We start from the raw sequence: 19,922 nt of genomic DNA, 5'->3' as shown, positions 1-19,922 counted from the left end.
AGGAAACCGCCCAAATTTTGCACGAGCTGGCAGAGAAGAGGTGTTAGATGTAACTCTCTGCTCTGACAGTATTACGCATGAGTTGACAAACTGGCTCGTACCAAACGAGCTCGAACCGTCGTTATCTGATCATAAGTACATCGTCTTTGATCATTTAAACGTCTCGCTAGATATCGTCACCTATCGTTGGGATTACGAACTGGGACCTCTACGAAGAGGGCTTGGCGACTAGGTTTCATGGGTATCTTCCGACGATTGAATCTCCAAGTGATTTGGATGAGGTCGTGGATAAAACAAGCTCACTCATAGTAGCAGCATACCAAGAGGCTTGTCCGCTTGAGTTATGCGTGCTTCTAGAGGAACACCTTGGTGGAATACCGAACTTGCTCGACTCAAAAAGTTATGTAGGAGAGCTTGGAATCGCAGACGCAGGGACGGGTCGGAGGCATTTAAGTTGGCTCGCAAAGCATACAGAAATGCCCTTCGATTCTCTGAGCGAAGTGGTTGAAAAAGCCTCTGCACAAATGTCTCAAGTCTCAACGAGACTAGTAGATTAAATAAGTTACTTTCGAAATCGAAAAACTTTCATGTCAGTTCCATTAGAACTGCTAATGGTGAATACTCGTCTGACGAAGATGTAGTACTCAACTGTCTTTTTGACACACACTTTCCAGGTTGTACGGAGCCATCACTGACGACTGCCCCTGAGTTCTTTTCAGGCAGTTCTGATTCTTGGGCATTCGCTCGTAGAATTGTGACAACCGAATCGATCAAATGGGCGATTGAAAGTTTTGCTCCGTATAAGTCTCCGGGAATTATTCCAGTTCTACTACAAAAAGGATATGAACACTTCAAGCATATTTTGAAAAAGGTTCTTACTTGCAGTCTTGCAACAGGATACATTCCATTAGCGTGGCGGGAAATAACTGTCAAATTCATTCCCAAAGGTGGCCGCGTCACTTATGAGGAGGCAAAGAGCTTTAGACCGATCAGTCTGACCTCCTTCCTTCTCAAATCAGTGGAACGTTTAATCGACCACTACATTCGGGATGGTAGCTTGGGCGAGCACCCGCTGCATGCAATGCAACATGCATATCAGCGGGGGAAGTCTACTACCACCCTGTTACACAATGTTGTCTACAACATTGAAAAAGCTTTTTCACAAAAGCAATCAAGTTTAGGAGTTTTTCTCGATATTGAAGGTGCTTTTGACAACGTGTCTTTCGAATCCATTTTGGAAGCAGCACGAGATCATGGAGTACCTTCATATATCACGAACTGGATACACGCAATGCTTAGCAACCGACATCTGTGCTCATCGTTAAGACAAGTAGAGATGAAGAAACTGAGTGTCTGCGGATGTCCTCAAGGTGGTGTGATGTCACCACTTCTATGGAACCTTGTCGCCGATAGCTTGTTGAGAAAACTTAATGAGCTTGGGTTTCCGACGTATGGTTTCGCCGATGATTATCACATAATGATTACCGGTATTTGCATTAACACACTTTTTGATTTGATGCAACAAGCCTTATGTGTTGTTGAGCGGTGGTGTCTTCATGTTGGACTATCACTTAATCCAAATAAAACCTCAATGGTGCTTTTCACGCAACGATGGATTACAACCGGAGCTCGTCCATTGCAGTTTTTTCACTCTGAAATTATTGTCGAAGATCAAGTTAAGTACGTTGGGGTAATTCTCGACTCAAAACTTAATTGGACAGCTCACATCGATTTCAGGATCAAGAAAGCTTGCATGGCCTTTGGCCAATGTAGACGGGCTTTCGGCAAATCATGGGGACTCAAACCCAAGTACATTCAGTGGATCAACACAACAATTGTTAGACCAATACTGACATACGGGTGCCTTGTTTGGTGGCAGAAGGGAGAAGTCATGACAATCCAATCAAAGTTAAACCATCTTCAGAGGATGGTCTTGATGGCGATGACTGGTGCGTTCTCGACAACACCTACTGCTGCTCTCGAGGCACTCTTGAACATAAAACCACTACATGTGTTTCTGAAACAAGAAGCACTTTCTTGTTCATACCGTCTTAAGGTTACTGGGCTCTGGAACAGTAACCCAATAGATCGTGTAACTAGCCACACAAGACTGTGGCCCCAAATGGTTACTTGGGATGAATATACACTTGCTCCCAGTGACCTTACACTCACATGTAGTTTTCCTTCTAAAACTTTCAATGTGAGAATTCCTCTTCGTGAGGAATGGCTGTCTGGCTGGATGGAGCGACAACTTGAAGAATACGTAGTTTGTTATACAGACGGTTCTTTGTTGGAGGGCCGAGCCGGTGCTGGTGTCCAGTGATGGTGATTGATGAAAATATTGTTGATCTAAAATGATGCATATCAACGTTGAATGTTGTATACTGAACCAATTGTCCTTGCCTATCAGGCCATCCTATTTGTAGTAGGCGATCAAATCCAAATACATAACGCACCAAATAGAACTTTTCATTCATCAATAAATGCTGTACTACGTGTTGTCAGAGGCAACTCAGCATTGAGTGAAGATCGGGCCAATATGGATACTTTCTCATCGCAATCGATAACTTTCGATGCTTGATGAATGAATCAAATAGCATTCGTTGCAATTTTTTTGGGCATGAAAATGAGGATGTTTTGGCATCAATAGTACTATCCGAGGCTTTAGTACCATAAAGGCCCGTAACTATAGGTTTCAAATGCCCTTCTTATGCATTAGAGCACCAAAACTGTCTCAATCACTTCGATTGAATTTGAAAAATATTATGCATCTCGTGCCTCACTTCTGAATGAATAAGAATCGAACATAGTGAAGCATACTCAGATTAAAAAATGATCACGCGGAATGAATGAATGGAGGGAATGCAAACAAGCGAACTTGGTTACGCATTTCATCGATACTGATTTGTTTACAATTTGAAAATAGGTTACCATGGAAGGTTTCCGTCCGTATACATATTCGTGCATCGAAACCATGGATTACTATCAGTTTTGATTTGGTGATGAGTGTTAATTTTGATGAAAATTGGCTTCACTGCTGGTGTCTATTGTCATGAGATGAGATTAAACCAATCTCATTCGCTTGGTAGATACTGTATCGTATTCCAAGCAGAAATCTTTGCGATTCTGTGTGGCGTACAATCCGCGCTTCAACGGGGAATTTGCGGTAAAAGAATCTATTTTTGCTCTGACAGTCAGGCTGCCCTGAAAGCACTTAGTTCGGCAGATTCGAGATCGAAATTAGTAATCGCATGTCAAACTCAAATCGAAGAACTTAGCATTTCAAATGCTATCTACCTTCTATGGGTACCCGGTCATTCCGGTATTACTGGAAATGAATGGGCGGACGAATTGGCTAGAGCTGGCGCTGCGACTGATTTCGTTGGTCCAGAACCAGTTCTACCACTGTCAATAAGTTGGATAAAGCACAAGATTCGCTCTTGGGCTGCATTCGAACATGCCAACCATTGGCGTAGCTTGCAAACTTGCGTTCAGACAAAGGCTTTTCTGCCGGATGTGAGTCCGAAAATGTCAAGAAATTTGTTGCATTTTTCCAAGCACAACTGCAGTATTCTGGTCAGGGCACTGACTGGACATTGCAAACTCAATTATCACATGGCTACTATTCAGCGCGCTGAGTATTATTCATGTGATCTTTGTGAATCCGATTACGGAACATTATATCATTTGATATGCAATTGCTCTGTATTAATGAAATTGCGCATCCGGATTTTTGGTTCTCCATACATAGATGAACCTATGTACAGAGAGCTGAAATTTAAGGATATGCTTTTGTTCCTAACCCAGTGTGGTAAAGAGCTATAGTTTTTTAGCCGTATTTGAATGACAATATCTCTTCGGGGGTGTTATCGTACTGTTATCTCAATATCCCCGCGGGGGTGTTGATATATCCACTCACTGTTTGAGTAGAGGTTCTAAATCCCTCCGGGGGTTGGAAGTTTTATTCCTGCTGTTGTAGCATCTGCAGATCGCTCAGCATCACTCCAGGGGTGCAGAATGCTCTGTTTTAATTGTTCTGTATCGTTGTTTTCCTTACCCCTAACCTTACCACTTCCCCAATCCTTCCCATCAGAAGAATGATGAAAAGACGATTCTTGACAAGGCACAAACCTCCGATCAACATGGGGAACGTGCCATTTGAGCCAGACGCTACCGATTCCTGATTCCTGACGTGGTGTGATCTGAACAGCATTATTCTAAACTCGAACAAGTACTCAATCGTCACGTATGCGCGGAAAAGTTATCCAATTCGGTTCAACTGCCGGATTGTTCGACTCGAGCATTTCACTATGGATAAGGTACAAGACGTATACTGACTTAAATCGCTTAATTGCGCGATTCTTAACATTAGAATATTGTTCTGCTGTTTGGAATTCGTACTACCAGAATGGGATGGATAGAATCGAAGCTATCCAACACCGGTTCATACGCTTTGCTCGTCGACATCTCCCATGGCGAAATAGATTTCAACTGCTCTTGAACCTTTTTCGTTTAGGACTTACTGTCTGCTAGCGTTGATTGCTCTATAATTCTTGAACGCCTGGATGTTCAAGCACTACATAATCAGCCTTATTCTGTAATACGACGGATCCCATTTTTATTAGTTCTAAAATGGTGTTGATGTGGTTTTGATATCCCAAATACATTTGACTAGAAAAGGTGAAGGTGATCAACAGGTGGAAATAGTCGGCCCTATTCTGCGCGGTGTGTGACGTGAAGTTTAGTCGTCTCACGTTACACGCCGCGCAGAATAAGGCCATGTAAATGACAAACAAACGCTAATTACTGCTCTTGAAAGCCGTGGTGAAGATCAACTTAAGCTGGATTACGTGAAAGGACAATTGTTAGACGAGTGGCGCAGAAGAAGCGGGTACAGTGACAGTCCTCTACACTCAGAAAAAGTGCTTATAACAGGTGTTAAACCGAAAAGCTGGATAAAAATCAAACAGTGCCATTATTGTAAACAAAAAGGGCACTTTCGTTGCGATTGCCCCAAGTTTACTGCTGATCAAATGAAGAAGCAGGGTGATACGAAACACGAAAAACATTCGAAAGCAAAAGTGTGTAAAGAAGATGAGTATTGCTTCACTGTGGGCACTAATACAAATGACGATTTATGGTATCTGGACTCAGGTGCGAGTGCTCACATGACGAATAATAAGGAACAAATCGTCGACCTCGAAAAGTCACTTAGTGGTACAGTTTGTATGGCGGATGGAAAGAAGTTGCCAGCCGGAGGTAGTGGAATCGGTAAACTTATCGCAATGAACGATAATGGTGAGAAGAAGAACATCACGTTGAAGAAAGTGTTGTATGTACCAGAACTTGCGAGCAACTTGTCTGTTGATAAAATAACTGATGAAGGTTTTGATGTGGTATTTTCGAGATCTAACTGCCGCATAATGAAGAATGGTCGAATACTTTTTGTTGGAGAAAGAAGAGCTGGTTTATATAATCTCAAACAGCCACAATATCAATCGTTGTTGTCGAAAGTGTCGCATACCGATAACTGTCAGCATATGTGGCATCGCCGGCTGGGGCATCGACATGTGGATGCTATAAAGCGAATTATAATGGAAGATCTCGGTGATGATTTGAAGTTACGTGAGTTAGATCGGTGTGTGCTGTGTGCTGTGAGGGAAAACTGGCGCAGAAACCATTTCCAAAAGCAACTAGTGTCAAGTCTTCCGCTTTACTAGACTTGATCCATACGGATCTAGCTGGACCGCTAGAGGTAAACACACCACGTGGTAACCGTTTCGTTATGACCATGATCGATGACCACAGCAGGTAGACCATCATATATCTACTGAAACATAAGTTCAAAGCATTCGAGAGGATACGTGAGTATGTGCACCATGTGCAGAACAAATTTGGACGGAAACCGAAAGTACTTTGCTGCGTTGGCGGTGGCGAGTACAGTAGCACGAGTCTGCAAACATTCTTGAAGTACAATGGGATATCTTTGCAGCAAACGGCCCCCTACAGTCCACACCAGAACGGGACAGCTGAACGGAAGAACCGCTCTCTAATGGAAATGATGCGGTGCTTGCTGTACGAGAGTAACATGGATAAGAAATACTGGGGAGAGACAGTGATGACTGCGAATTATTTACTAAATCGTCTTCCGTCTGCTTCCATTGAACGTACCCCTTACGAGCTGTGGCACGGTATCAAGCCTAAGTATGGTCATTTACGGGTACTTGGTTCGTATGGATCAAAAGCGTCAAAAGCTGAATAAGAAGGCTGTTCGTTTGGTCTTCGTGGGATACGAAGAGAACCGAAAGGCTCAACGTTTTCTTGATGAGACAGCCAACCGAATCATTATAAGTCGGAATGCTGTGTTCCTGGAATCGGAAAAGAAGGTGCAGGAATCGGTTTGTGGCATCGATGTTCCGAAACAAGCGGAAGTAACGGTGGATTTTGGTTGTGAGCCTGAGAAACTTGAGGAGGAGCTGGAACATCATAGCGACGGTAATGAGATCTTGGATTCAGATGATGACTCAGAAAATACGTTATTACCTGCAATAAATGAGAGTTGTTATGATAGTGCTTCTGAAATGTTGGGTGAATCAATCAGTGAATCGCTGTTCAGAGGATTTACGGAGGAAGAATCTCAGCGGCGGTCTCAGCGAATGACAAAAGGAGTTCTACCAGTCCGTTTTGGAGATAGGGCTAATATTGTTTGAGCAAAGGATGATCCCGAACCACGAAATTTGCAAGAAGTGAAATTGTCGCGAAACTCAAATGCTTGGCAAGGTGCCATAGAAGCGGAAATGGAAAGTCGCTCCAAAAACGGAACATGAGAGCTAGTGGCACTACCCAATTGAAGAAAACCAATCGGAAGTCGATGGGTTTTTAAGTCAAAGAAAGGTGCAGATGGGAATGTGGTCAGATACAAAGCGAGGCTAGTAGCGCAAGGTTACTCACAACAGTATGGCGTAGATTTTGATGAAGTATTTGCGCCGGTAACAAACCAGACGACGTTTCGTATTCTTCTCGCTATAGCTAGTATGGAAGGGATTACATTGAAGCATCTAGAGGTGACAACAGCTTACCTTCATGGTGAGCTAGAGGAGGAAGTATATATGAGGCAGCCACATGGATTCGAGGAAGCTGGACGCGAACATCTTGTGTGTCGACTGAAGAAAAGCATATATGGAATGAAGTTCAAGCAAAGCCAATCCGATGCCTGCCTCTATACTAAAATCGTTGATGGAAACATGGGAGCACGTCGTTTGGCATAAGTTCGTTTGGCATAAGTTCATTTGGCATAAGTTCATTTGGCATAATGTTCATTTGGCATAACCGTAGGTGACACATACGGTCGTTTGGCATAATGTTCATTTGGCATAATGGTCATTTGGCATAATGGTCGTTTGGCATAATGGTCATTTGGCATAATGGTCGTTTGGCATAATTTGAAATATACATTGAAATCTCTGTTATATTAGACGTTGACGATGCCTAATGTGGCTACGCCACATCGCTTTAAGTGTGGTGCTGTCCGACATCGCTCCGCTCCGTCGGACTTAAACTAGCTGATAGCCCCTATGTTTAAGTAATCCGGCCAAACGAGTGGATCACAGACAGGGTGGCCAGACCTACCGATTTATCGGTAGTCCTACCGATTTTGGTCTTCCCTACCGATTCACAGACGACCAAGGCAAAACTACCGATATTTTGTTATTCCTACCGAAAACTACCGATTTTTATTAATTTTGGACACATCCTACTCAACATTCATTTTTTGGGTTGGATTTGGTGTGAGATCTGTGTTGTCAGTATTTTACAATAATAATAATTATTATTCCATTGTCAATACTACGAATTATTCTATGTCAATACTACGTTTTTGGGACAACAACCTGGCCTACCGATAACTAGCGATAAACTTTTAGTGACCCTACCGATATTAAGGAATTCTATCTGGCCACCCTGATCACAGATTTGCTTGCAAGGGGCTGCCGTTCTGACGGGGGTATACAGATTCAAAGAACTGCAATATATATATATATATATATATATATATATATATATATATATATATATATATATATATATATATATATATATATATATATATATATATATATATATATATATATATATATATATATATATATATATATATATATATATATATATATATATATATATATATATATATATATATATATATATATATATATTGCAGTTCTTTGAATCTGTATACCCCCGTCGGAACGGCAGCCCCTTGCAAGCGAATCTGTGATCCACTCGTTTGCCCGGATTACTTAAACTTAGGAGTTGACTCCTTCTTTCAAACATGAGCAGTTCTTTGAATCTGTATACCCCCGTCGGAACGGCAGCCCCTTGCAAGCAAATCTGTGATCCACTCGTTTGCCCGGATTACTTAAACATAGGGGCTATCAGCTAGGTTAAGTCCGACGGAGCGGAGCGATGTCGGACAGCACCACGCTTAAAGCGATGTGGCGTAGCCACATTAGGCATCGTCAACGTCTAATATAACAGAGATTTCAATGTATATTTCAAATTATGCCAAACGACCATTATGCCAAATGACCATTATGCCAAATGAACATTATGCCAAACGACCGTATGTGTCACCTACGGTTATGCCAAATGAACATTATGCCAAATGAACTTATGCCAAATGAACTTATGCCAAATGAACTTATGCCAAACGACGTGCTCCCTGGAAACATTGTGTATGTTCTAATTTATGTTGACGACATAGTGGTAGGCTTCAAAAATGAATCAGAATCCATGAAAGTATACGCAACCTTGATGAAATTTTTTGATATTGCGTATCTTGGAGAACTTACCTATTTTTTGGGAATGCAGATTGGCCGAAAAGACGGGAAGTATAGCATTAGTCTTGGTAGCTACATTGACCAAGTAGCTGATCGCTTCGGGATGAAGGATGCGAAACCAGCAAAGACACCGATGGATAGCGGTTATTTGAAGCTTAACGCTTGTAGTAAACCCTTCGCTGATCCAACAATGTACCGCAGTTTGATTGGAGTTTTATTATACACTGCAGTCCACGTCAGACCGGATATATGCATTAGTAAATCCATTTTGGGGCGCAGAGTTAGCTGTCCATCAGAAGCTGATTGGGTTGCAGCGAAACGAATTGTCCGTTATTTGCAGGGAACAAGAAATTGGAAGCTTGCGTTTACGGGAAAAGGTGATCTCGTTGGATTTTGTGGATTGGGCAGGTGATCAGAAATCACGAAAGTCTACAACTGGATATTGTTTCATACTGGGAGCAGCAGCAATTTATTGGGTGAGTCGACGACAATCAGTTGTTACGCTTTCGTCCATGGAAACAGAATATACGGTGCTAAGTGAAGCATGCCAGGAAGTAATTTGGCTACGGAAGCTGTTACACGAAATGGGTTACGTGCAGGCGAAACCAACTTTAATCTACGAGGACAATCAGAGTTGTATTGATTTCGTTCGTTCAGAAAGGCCATCAAAGAGATCGAAACACATCGAAACTCGGGAACATTTCGTTAGGGACATTTGTCAGCAGCAGCAAATACAGTTTGTCTACTGTGCAACCGAAGAAATAACTGCGGACATTTTAACAAAGTCGTTGGGCGCATTGAAGCAACGGAAATTTGCCAGCATGATCGGAATGAGTGTTACTCACTGAGGAGGAGTGTTAGAACAGACAGTGAGCACCCCTCGTCAGGTGCAGTGTGCTAAAACGGTAGAGGAGTGAGCGCTATCAACATCACAAACTGGTAGAGGAAGTGGCGTACATAGACACCGAAGCGAGTGCATTCTCTCTCATTCGTGAAAAGACGTTCGTTCAGATAACACGTTTATATTCTCTAACATAATATTATCTTAATTATCTTGTTTCTAATCAATTTCTTATTTGTTGGCCACCTAATCAATAGTAATCACATTGCAGAACACTGCCGACAGGTACAAGGAAAAGCGATTGTGAGCATGATAGGTATAAATTTGCGTTTTTTTCGAGACTGGCCATGGATAGCCAAGAACCGAATGAGCTGGAGACGACTTCTTGGCACAGTAAAGCATATCGCGAGTTAAGACTGAATGGTAATGGTATGGATCTGAAATGTACCACATGCAACATATGGAAGCAAGTGTTTGGAAATGTATAACTACTCACCAAACAACAATCAGGTTTCAGAATTATAGTACCGCCACTGCATTGACGATAGCGGTCCACGATATCTATAATTATACATACGGTAATGGTATTGTGGCTACGAATTTCGGTGGAATGTTTCCATTTTTTTGACAATCCCGCTGGCTGTTAGTGGTATTACAAAAAAAAAAGATTTCTGCATATGGTCCAATCACCCCATGCAAACAACTTTATCTCGGGATGTAGTAGGTGTTAGCTCTACCGACTTTCCAATGACCCATTTCAGAATGACAGCTCCACGTTATACGTATACCTGTATTAGAATCAAACTTTCAATGGCTTGCCACGAATGCATGTTCAAAGAATTGTCGCGTAGTTAGTGTATCATATATATTTTTCTAATTGGGTTTAATACATATATTTGTTAGGAATCTCAGCTTTTACCTTCTACATACCTTTGTGATGCGGCAATAATTTTAATCAACTGAAACTGTAATTTTGCTGTTTTCGTTGAACAGCTTAAGTGTTCATTTCATAAAATTACGACAAATATCGTTTTGTTTAGTGAATGATTGCAAATGTCCATTTTCTTTTCCAAGGTTCGTGCCCTGTACGATTTCGAGGCAGCCGAGGACAACGAATTGACGTTCCAGGCCGGTGAAATCATCATGGTGTTGGATGACAGCGATCCGAACTGGTGGAAGGGCCAGAACCAGCGAGGCGAAGGTTTGTTTCCATCTAATTTTGTCACATCGGATCTGAACGCCGAGCCGGAAAGCGATGCTGCGGGAGGGTCGTCAGGGGGTAAGAGCAAAAAGAATGTGCAATTTTCGGACGAATCCAAAAAGGAAGAGGAAAATGGAATCGCCAAGGAGAGTACTGTTGAAATTAATGAGGAAAAAATTGATCGTTTGCTGCATCTGCTGCACGAAGCAGATCCTGAGGACCCATCGACGGACAGCGAAGAGATGCTGCAGTTGGAACAAGTGGTTAACCAGATGGGGCCGTTGATTGATACGGAATTGGAACGGGTTGACAGGAAGCATGCTCAGTTAACTCAGCTAAGTAGTGATTTGGTGGAAGCAATCAATCTTTATCACACGTTGATGAGGGAACCAGATCGTTCGATGATGATGGGGCTCGGTCCGACCGGATATGGAATGCCGGGTTTTCCGGGACCATCCACTATGCCTGGAATGTACAATATGCCAGGCATGTATAACCAAAATATGCCAGGCATGTTTCCAGCAATGAATGGAATGCCTGGAAATGTGCCACCTTACGGAATCCATCAGTTGAGGCATGATCTAGGCCAAATGAGTGTCAGTTCTGTACCGCAGTTTCCTTCTCCACAGCAAGCAATGCCTACAATGTCTCAAACTGGTCCAACTAGTTTATCCTCGCATCAATTGCCTACAAGTGCAGCTGCTGGAGTCAGTATTCAGAGTCGTGGTCAGCAGTCTCAGGTTATCGGACAGCCTACTATGCACCCACAACATCAACAACAGCAGTCCCAACACATGCCAAATATGCCGATTCCATCGCAGTTGGTAGGACCACCCCAACAACAACAGCAACCACCCTCAGCTAACGTAGTTCCCCATACGGCGATGAACATGAGTCACATGCAATCATCATTACCACCAAATTTCTCGAATCCCACATCACCGCCTCCATCCGTAAGTTCGGCACCTTCTTCTCTGCCACCGCAACATACGCCACTAGCAGCAGCAGGTGCAAATCTGTCTATTGCACGACCACCACCACCACCAACGACCCAGCAACATCAACACGCCGGTAACTATCCAAACTACGCTCCACCTCAACCGCAGCCACAGCAACTACCACAACCATCATCGGCTGTAAATGGTCCAGCACCTCCACAGCAGCAACCAACCGCAACGGCTCCGCCTCCCAACAGTATCAACCCGCACCATAATCACAATCAGATGGGACCTTTGCCACCTTTTCAAAGCACCACCCTTCCCCCGTACATGCAGATGCCCCCAGGAATGGTTCCTGGCAGCGGCGGTGTTGGTTTCGGCCCCCATCATCACCACATGCTCGGCATGATGCCACCTGGAGGACCCCTCGCTATCAATACAGCCAACAATTCGCCGCAGAACATTCCAATCTACCAGCAGCAACGGTAAACCATTATTGTTTTGTTTTTTTTTGTAACCACTATTGATTGATATTTAGCCTACCGTTTTAAATTTCAATCTTCAACCGCCACCCGGTTGTCGCACTAATCGTGTACATACATACATACATACGATCATGAAACAAGCGGGCCCTAATCTCTATGGAATCCTAATCAACTCGTTGCAATTGCGAAGCCAACATTGTTTTAATCTAAATCTTTTATTTTCCAAATGAGCCATACGCATGCTGTGTTTTTACCTTTGATAATACTATATTTTAAACTATCTTTGCTGTCCCGAAGAGCTCCTGATCAAACGACAGCAGAGCAAATGTCGACTTCGAGGCGACGTTCGAGTCATTCTAGAGAGGTGGATGGTTAGGGCGAGAAGAACTTGAACTGGTAACGATCGCAAAACTTTTTTGAAAAAAGCAAGAGCGAAATAATTCTATGTAAGTTTCTATGGAGTCGCTGTTTACGTTTGCATCGTGACTTCGTCGTTCGTTTGTTGTCTTGCTTCGAGGAGGACATGGGAACATGGATTCATGAAGAAACATTATCGAAACACTCCTGAGCATGTAGCTAGATAACACACGAAGTGCGAATTGTTTGCTTTGGCACCTACTAAGAAAGAATAGATAAAACAGCTGCTTGCTAGCGAGAACATATGATTATGAAATGCTACTAATAAACGAAAAATATGTATTTATGATTATATCTGGTAACTACATTGAAATTTGCGAAGAGACACAGTCTACTGCTATGCGCCTTGCGGATGAATGTGTAATATATTTAAATATAGAGCTGGCGGTAAATAAAGTTATTCAATAAAACTCAAACTAACCGTCCGTTTATTTGTATCCGAAAAGCTTCACTGTTCAAGTATCGAATGTTTTACCTTTTTCAAAAGGACCTTCTCCTGGATTTGGCGGAAATTCCGAGCAATATTTAATCGAAGGGCAAGCGCAAGACGACGTCGAACGCGAAGCGCCCTAGGAAGTCATCAGGCGAGGGTGCAAAAACCAACACCATACGGCGTGTAACCGTCACGGCCAAACGCCGTTTGATCGAGGTAAACCGGGGCGCAAATGACCCCGCCGGGCAGAAAGAAGGTACCAGCAACTCGGCGCAACCGGGGCAGGGGGCGTAAACCCCTGGACGCTGGTCACTAAGAAGAAGCCGACACCGACACCGGATGCACCGCGGCCCGCGAAGAAGGCCAAGGACAGAGGCGAGGCCTTGTGGTTAAAGACCGACAAGGACAAATATGCCGACGTCCTAAAGTCGATGAGGGCGGTCGAAAGCCTCTCGGGCAAGACGTGCGCAGCGTGAGACGCACCAATACAGGCGAAATGCTTTTGGTGCTGAAGCGAGGCGCACAATCCATTGCAGTCTATAAGGCCTTGGCCCAAGAGGTCCTGGGTGAAGGCGCCCAGATGAGGTCGTTAGGGGCGGAAGTGACTCCAGTGTAAGCAACTAGACGAGTTCACGACCGCAGACGATGTCGTCGCAGCCGTCAAGGAACAATGCGACGTAACAATTGAGCGGACCTCTGTGCGCCTGAGAGGGGTGTTGGCAGAGAATTTCGGTGAAATGAAAGGCGGAGAACGAGAATTGGTTAAAATTAAATATATTTAAGTTTAAATAAAACGCAACCGTTCACGAGTTCAAGCTAACGAATGATACTACAAAATGGCTGCCCACGCGCGCTAAGCTATTGCTGTGCAGTGGTGCCAGTTTATAATGCAGAAAATAAGCAGCTTCTACACTGAATAGCAATGATCGTTGTTTCTCAATACTCCTCCTCAACGACGCTGCCACGCTCAGATGATAAACCAAGCATCTTTGAGAACTTAAGTTGTTCGATTGCATACAACGGTTTAGTGAGAATGTCTGCAACCATATCCTCGGTCGGACAGTACTCCAACAGCATCAGGCCATCTTCGCAATACTGCCTGATGAAGTGACCCCTAGTTTCGATATGCTTAGAACGACGGCTGCATCTTTCGGATCCTATGAATTTTATGCAGCTCTGGTTATCTTCGAAGACTTTTACAGGTTGCTTCATTTGCTCTCCAAAATCGTTAAGAAGACCCCGTAGCCACACTAGCTCTTGAACTGCCTCACTAAGTGCCACATACTCCGACTCCATGGACGATATAGCAACGCAGTTCTGTTTTCTACTCGCCCATGATACAGCAGCCCCGCTGTAGTGGAAAACGAATCCGGTCGTTGACTTCCTGGTTTTAACATCGCCGGCCCAATCCGCGTCCGAATGACCAATCAGTTCTCCACCAGTATCGCCGTAGACCAATCTCCAGTCCTTGGTCTTTTTCAGGTAACGCGCGACTCGTTTCGCAGCCACCCAATCCGCCTCTGAGGGCGAACTCACCTTCCTTCTCAGAATTGTTGCGCTTACCGCTATGTCTGGTCGTGCACAGACGGCAATGTACAAAAGTACACCAACAAGACTTCTGTACAAGGTTCCGTCATGAAACGGCGGACTTTTATCATCCACCTTCGCATAATCCACCTCCATCGGTGTTTTAGCTCCCTTAGCGTCTTTGAGCCCAAACTTCTCCAATACTCGGTCGATATAGCTTTCCAACCCAACACTATATATTCCGTTTTCTCGGCGCACTTCCGATCCCAATAAGAAATTAAGATCACCAAAATCCGTAATTTTGAACCTTTTCTTCAATTGTTCGTTCACTATTCGAATTTCTTCTTCGTCTTCACATCCAATCACTATGTCATCAACATATACCAACAAATACACTGTCATTTTCTTCCCTTGCTTTGTGTACACACATGGGTCAGTCTTACCCTGCTTAAAACCCATTTCTACCAATACGCTATGTAACCGTTGATTCCAGCATCGCGCTGATTGTTTCAGCCCATAAATGCTCCGTTTCAAACGACATACCATGCTTAGAAAAACTCTAGAAAGAGAACTGCGGAGACTCCATTTTGGATCGATTGGATTCGCGTTTAGCTGTCAAAAAACGAATCCAATCGAGCATTTCCTATCCTTATAACATTGGACGTGTTGCCATACAATGCCGGGGCATACGCTGCCAAAAATGCTGTTTTTCTCTCCGCAGTTCTCTTACTAGAGTTTTTCTAACCATGCTTTCTTTACCAGCGACCACATGGCCAGGTGGTTGACGCATGTAAAGCTCCTGATCTAGTGTGCCGTACAAGTAGGCCGTTTTCACGTCCAAATGCTGAAGTGTCATTTTCTTTCTGGTCGTCAAGCCTAACAGTACACGAAATGACGAGTGCTTCGTTACGGGTGCAAAAGTTTCGTCGAAATCTTCGCCATGTTGCTGGGAATATCCTTGCGCTACCAGCCGAGCCTTTTATTTCGTGACATCCCCTGCTGCATTTCTTTTGAGTTTGAAAACCCATCGGCATCCGACAGCTTTCTTACCAGCAGATAAATCAACCAGTTCCCAGGTAGTATTATCAGCATGAGATTTGAGTTCGTCTAACATGGCCTCTTGCCATTTCTTTTTTCGCTCACAGGCCAGTGCCTCGCGAAACGTTCGTGGTTCCAACTCCTCCTCAAGCAATAATCCAACAGCAAAAGTCTCTTCGATCAACCTCGTTGGCGGTATTCCTTTCGTGACCCGCCCAGAACGTCTTGCAATTTCATCCAAGGGAAACCCTCTGAAAGAGCGATCGCCATCAGTCGCACTATCGTATAGCGCCAAGATCCGGCTCGAAGTCAGACTGCTGCTCACTGTCTACATACCCATTTTCCTCCTGCTCGCCTAAACTAGGTATAATTAACGGAACCTCGAAATAATTTTCTTTCCTAGCACCTCCGGTCTCTATGGGATGCTGTCGCACAGCTTCTTTTACCTCACACAGCTCGAGAAATGTTGAGATGGTACAGCCCATCTTTTCGTTGTCCCACTAACACCGTTTTCCCTCCTTTCAACACTCGACAACCCATCTTCTCGAAAATTACAGTAAAACCCAAATCTGCGATTTTACTCACCGAGAGCAGGTTTCCAGCAAGCGTTGGAACATGAAACACGCTGTCAAGCCTAACGTTGATGCGGGCACCAGCTTCGTTTTCGGAAATCAACATACCTGTACCACAACCAGCCGATTTGATGGACCTTCCATCCGCCAGACACACAGTGGACATTCTTGAACTGTCCACATCTTGCAGCATTGATGCATCGTTCGTCATGTGGGAGGTAGCACCAGAATCAAGGTACCACAAACCACCTCCAGCTACACCAGCCATCAAACACAGCTCCTGTTCACTAACGGTACATTTAGCAATGCGCGCCTTCTCCGACGTTTCTTTTTCCAGTTGGTCTTGCACCAAATTCCGGCAGTCCCGTCGAAAGTAGCCTTCCATCTTGCAGTAATGACAAACATTTTCCTTCTTCGCTTTTAGGTTTCTCACTCACTTTTGGTTTTCCAGATCCAGTAACAAAAGCCTTTTCGCCAGATGAAGCGTTCTCAGCACGACGGCGCCTTTCATCCAGAAGCTTACCCATTACAAAATCCACCGTGAGATCCGCGTCAGGGCGACTTTCAAGCGCAACAATGAGGGTGTCGTACGACTCAGGGAGACCAGACAGCATCAGAGCAACAAACCAAAAATGTTTTACTTCTTCTCCTAACGCAACCAACCGCAAACGCAAAGAAGTCATCTCCTTCAGATGATCCGCCATATTCCCACTTTCTGGCATCCGCATAGTAATCAAACGACGCACGACGTGCATTACGTTAGACAGAGATGCACGCTCGTAATAATCTTTCAGCGCATCCCACATTCCCTTTGCCGTTGTCTTTTGCATCACATGCACCAATTGACTATCCTCAAGAGCCAAGCCAATTATCGCTTGCGCCCTCTCGTCATTGGAGTCCCAATCTCCAGGAACAGGTTCCGGCTTCACACCTGTAACCACATTCAGCAGATTTTCGCGTGTATCTAAAGTCGCATCTTAAACTTACAAATAGCGTAGTTGCTGTCGTTCAGCTTTTCAATAAACGCCTTTGTGTCCGCCATCTTTTCACTCGAGCACGTTTAAACACGTTTCAACAAGCACGACAGAAAATAATGTCTATTAATCACACCAATTCGCGTTAAACAAAAAACACTCACGTACTTTCACCGTTCTCTGGGCCCATAACCTGTTGGCAGAGAGTTTCGGTGAAATGAAAGGCCGAGAACGAGAATTGGTTAAAATTAAATATATTTAAGTTTAAATAAAACGCAACCGTTCACAACGAGTTCAAGCTAACGAATGATACTACAAAATGGCTGCCCACGCGCGCTAAGCTATTGCTGTGCAGTGGTGCCAGTTTATAATGCAGAAGATAAGCAGCTTCTACACTGAATGGCAATGATCGTTGTTTCTCAATAAGGGGGACCCTCCGGCACGCATGTAGCCAACCTCAGGCTACTGAAGGCAGATGCAAAAAAGGTTACCGTGATTGGTGAACTGAAGATCGGCTGGTCAGTATGCCCAGGTAGCATGCCCCAGCCGCCTTCAGTGGATAGGTGCTACCGGTGCCTTGAGTCCAGCAATAAGTCGTACGAATGTAAGGCCGATGACATGCTTACGCGATTTGCGAAGCGGTAGCGGTAAGCGAAGCGAATGCGTTTGACCTGTCTCTTTGGTGTGTGCATGTAGAACGCGTAATACTGTCATAGTAAAAGCGGGGCGAACACGGCAAAACACTATGTAAAGTGATCAGACGCGTCCGCAAACGCTTCGCTTTCCGCTTCAGCTTGTCATCGGCCTAAGGGTACAGACAGGAGCAAACTATGTCGTCGCTGCGGCGAGGAGGGGCATAAGGAGCGGGACTGCACTAAGACGCATAAATGCCTTATCTGCACCGCTAAGAAGCAAGCCCGTAACCATGCTAAGGGCGGACCTTCGTGTCCCTTCGGTGAGGCAAATAAGAAGAAGCCGTGAACGTCACGCAGCTAAATCTTAACCATTGTCTCAGTCGGTCTCGGAGTCGAGGGCATAAAAACAATGTTTTTTTTTCATTAAAATTTATTGAAATTAGGTATAAGTCATAAGGATCATTCATTAATTACGTAACGCAAAAATTGGCTAAAATTGAGCCCCCCTCCCTCTCCCCATGTAACAAATTGTCACTAATTTATCCATCCCCCTCTCCTACTACGTAACAAATCCTTCAAAAAAAAAAAATCTGCAGTGAAAACATGTTACGTAACGTTCTAGCTTACTCCTCCTCCCCCATTTGTCACAATATGTCACAAATTGCCGATTTTTCCGCTCGTACATGAAAGAGGGATTTCTTTAAGGAATATTTCTTTTACAGGGCTGTAGATGTGAATTCTTCTAGAATGTTACAATTGTTTAAGTTGATTTGTACCAAGTTGTTACTATTAATGGAATCTGGTTGATAGTATGAACACAGGCTAACAGACATGGCACTATGAGGGAATTCCCTCAAAAAACATCGATCCGACAATTTTCCCAGAACACTAGTTCCACCTTTTATTCACAGTCCCAAACACATTTACTGATGGGTTACCCCTCAGGTTTGGGAACAATTTTTCACTAGTGGCCTATCCCCCATATGCTTGTTCATATGTCAGTGGCGCCATAATTTCAAATGTGGCCACAGTCCCAACTACAAACATATTTAAAATGACCGTTAAAGCGGGCGAAGCATTGTTTTTGAGTGGTATGGCTGTTAGTCAGTGGTATGAATTCATATATACATGCACACTTACACATTTTTTCGAGAGTTGTCCAATGAATGTTGTGGTACCGGAGTACGGGCCTGGCAGAGAGGAGTTGTGACAGCTGATGTTGGTGGTCGAGAAAAGTCCCAGTAAACGAAATGGCGGACAGGCAGGTTAAACTAGATGCTGTCGATCGGTAGGCTATTGAAACGTTGTTCTAGGCTATCCGCCGTGACTTGCCGTTTACTGTAAAAGTAGTAGGGGGTGTATTACACAAATGAGACAAAGGAATAATAAATAAACGGAGTATTACATTGGCGACGAAGATTAATCCATTAATTAACACCAGGTAACGAAAAATTGATTATACTGGGTTTTGGTGTGTTTATTTTCCAAAAAAAGAAAAAAGAAAAAAATTGCATAATTGAGGTTATATGATGTTTATTTTCTGTTTGTTCACACTGAAAGGTGTCGGAGTAGTAATCCGCAAAAGCGGAAAAGAAAAGACCGCAGAGGCGGATAAGATTTATAGACCGCAGAGGCGGATGAAAATTGAAGACCGCAGAGGCGGATAAAAATCAAAGACCGCAGAGGCGGATGAAAATTCAAAACCGCAAAGGCGGACACCAAGAAAAAGCCGCAGGGCGGACACGTTACCCTTGCATAACGTGGAGGTGTTGGATAGTCGATTGGCTTCTAAAACAGCGATTGCAGTGGTGAATTTCCCGTCAATAGGAAAGACAGAGGTCTTTTCTTACCATTAGCATCTAGCGAGTAATATACAAAGAGATATGTTGAAATTCATTAAACGTGTAATGAAATTGCATGGTAGTAAAACTACATTTCTCCTAGGCAAACACGATGGAAAAGTGGGACATTTCCCAATTTAAGTTTAAATCTTTGCCTCGCAATACCGTTAAGAACGAATGGAT

At 43.8% G+C, this 19,922-nt stretch overlaps 1 protein-coding gene across 1 annotated transcript in view; it reads left to right on the top strand.

Annotated features, from left to right (window-relative positions):
- LOC131678419 (signal transducing adapter molecule 1) overlaps nucleotides 1–13,135 on the top strand; it is a 31,171-nt gene extending 18,036 nt beyond the window's left edge. The window contains exon 6 of the mRNA XM_058958571.1: nucleotides 10,753–13,135. Coding sequence (XP_058814554.1) covers nucleotides 10,753–12,306 — 1,554 coding nt within the window. The 3' untranslated portion in view covers nucleotides 12,307–13,135. The remainder of the gene's footprint in view (nucleotides 1–10,752) is intronic.
- Nucleotides 13,136–19,922: the final 6,787 nt, after the last annotated feature.

The sequence above is a fragment of the Topomyia yanbarensis genome, chromosome 2, assembly GCF_030247195.1.
Source record: "Topomyia yanbarensis strain Yona2022 chromosome 2, ASM3024719v1, whole genome shotgun sequence".
NCBI classification, from domain to species: Eukaryota; Metazoa; Arthropoda; class Insecta; order Diptera; family Culicidae; genus Topomyia; species Topomyia yanbarensis.
The sequence above is the reverse complement of the archived record's forward strand: the minus strand, read 5'-3'. Positions and strand labels throughout refer to the sequence as shown.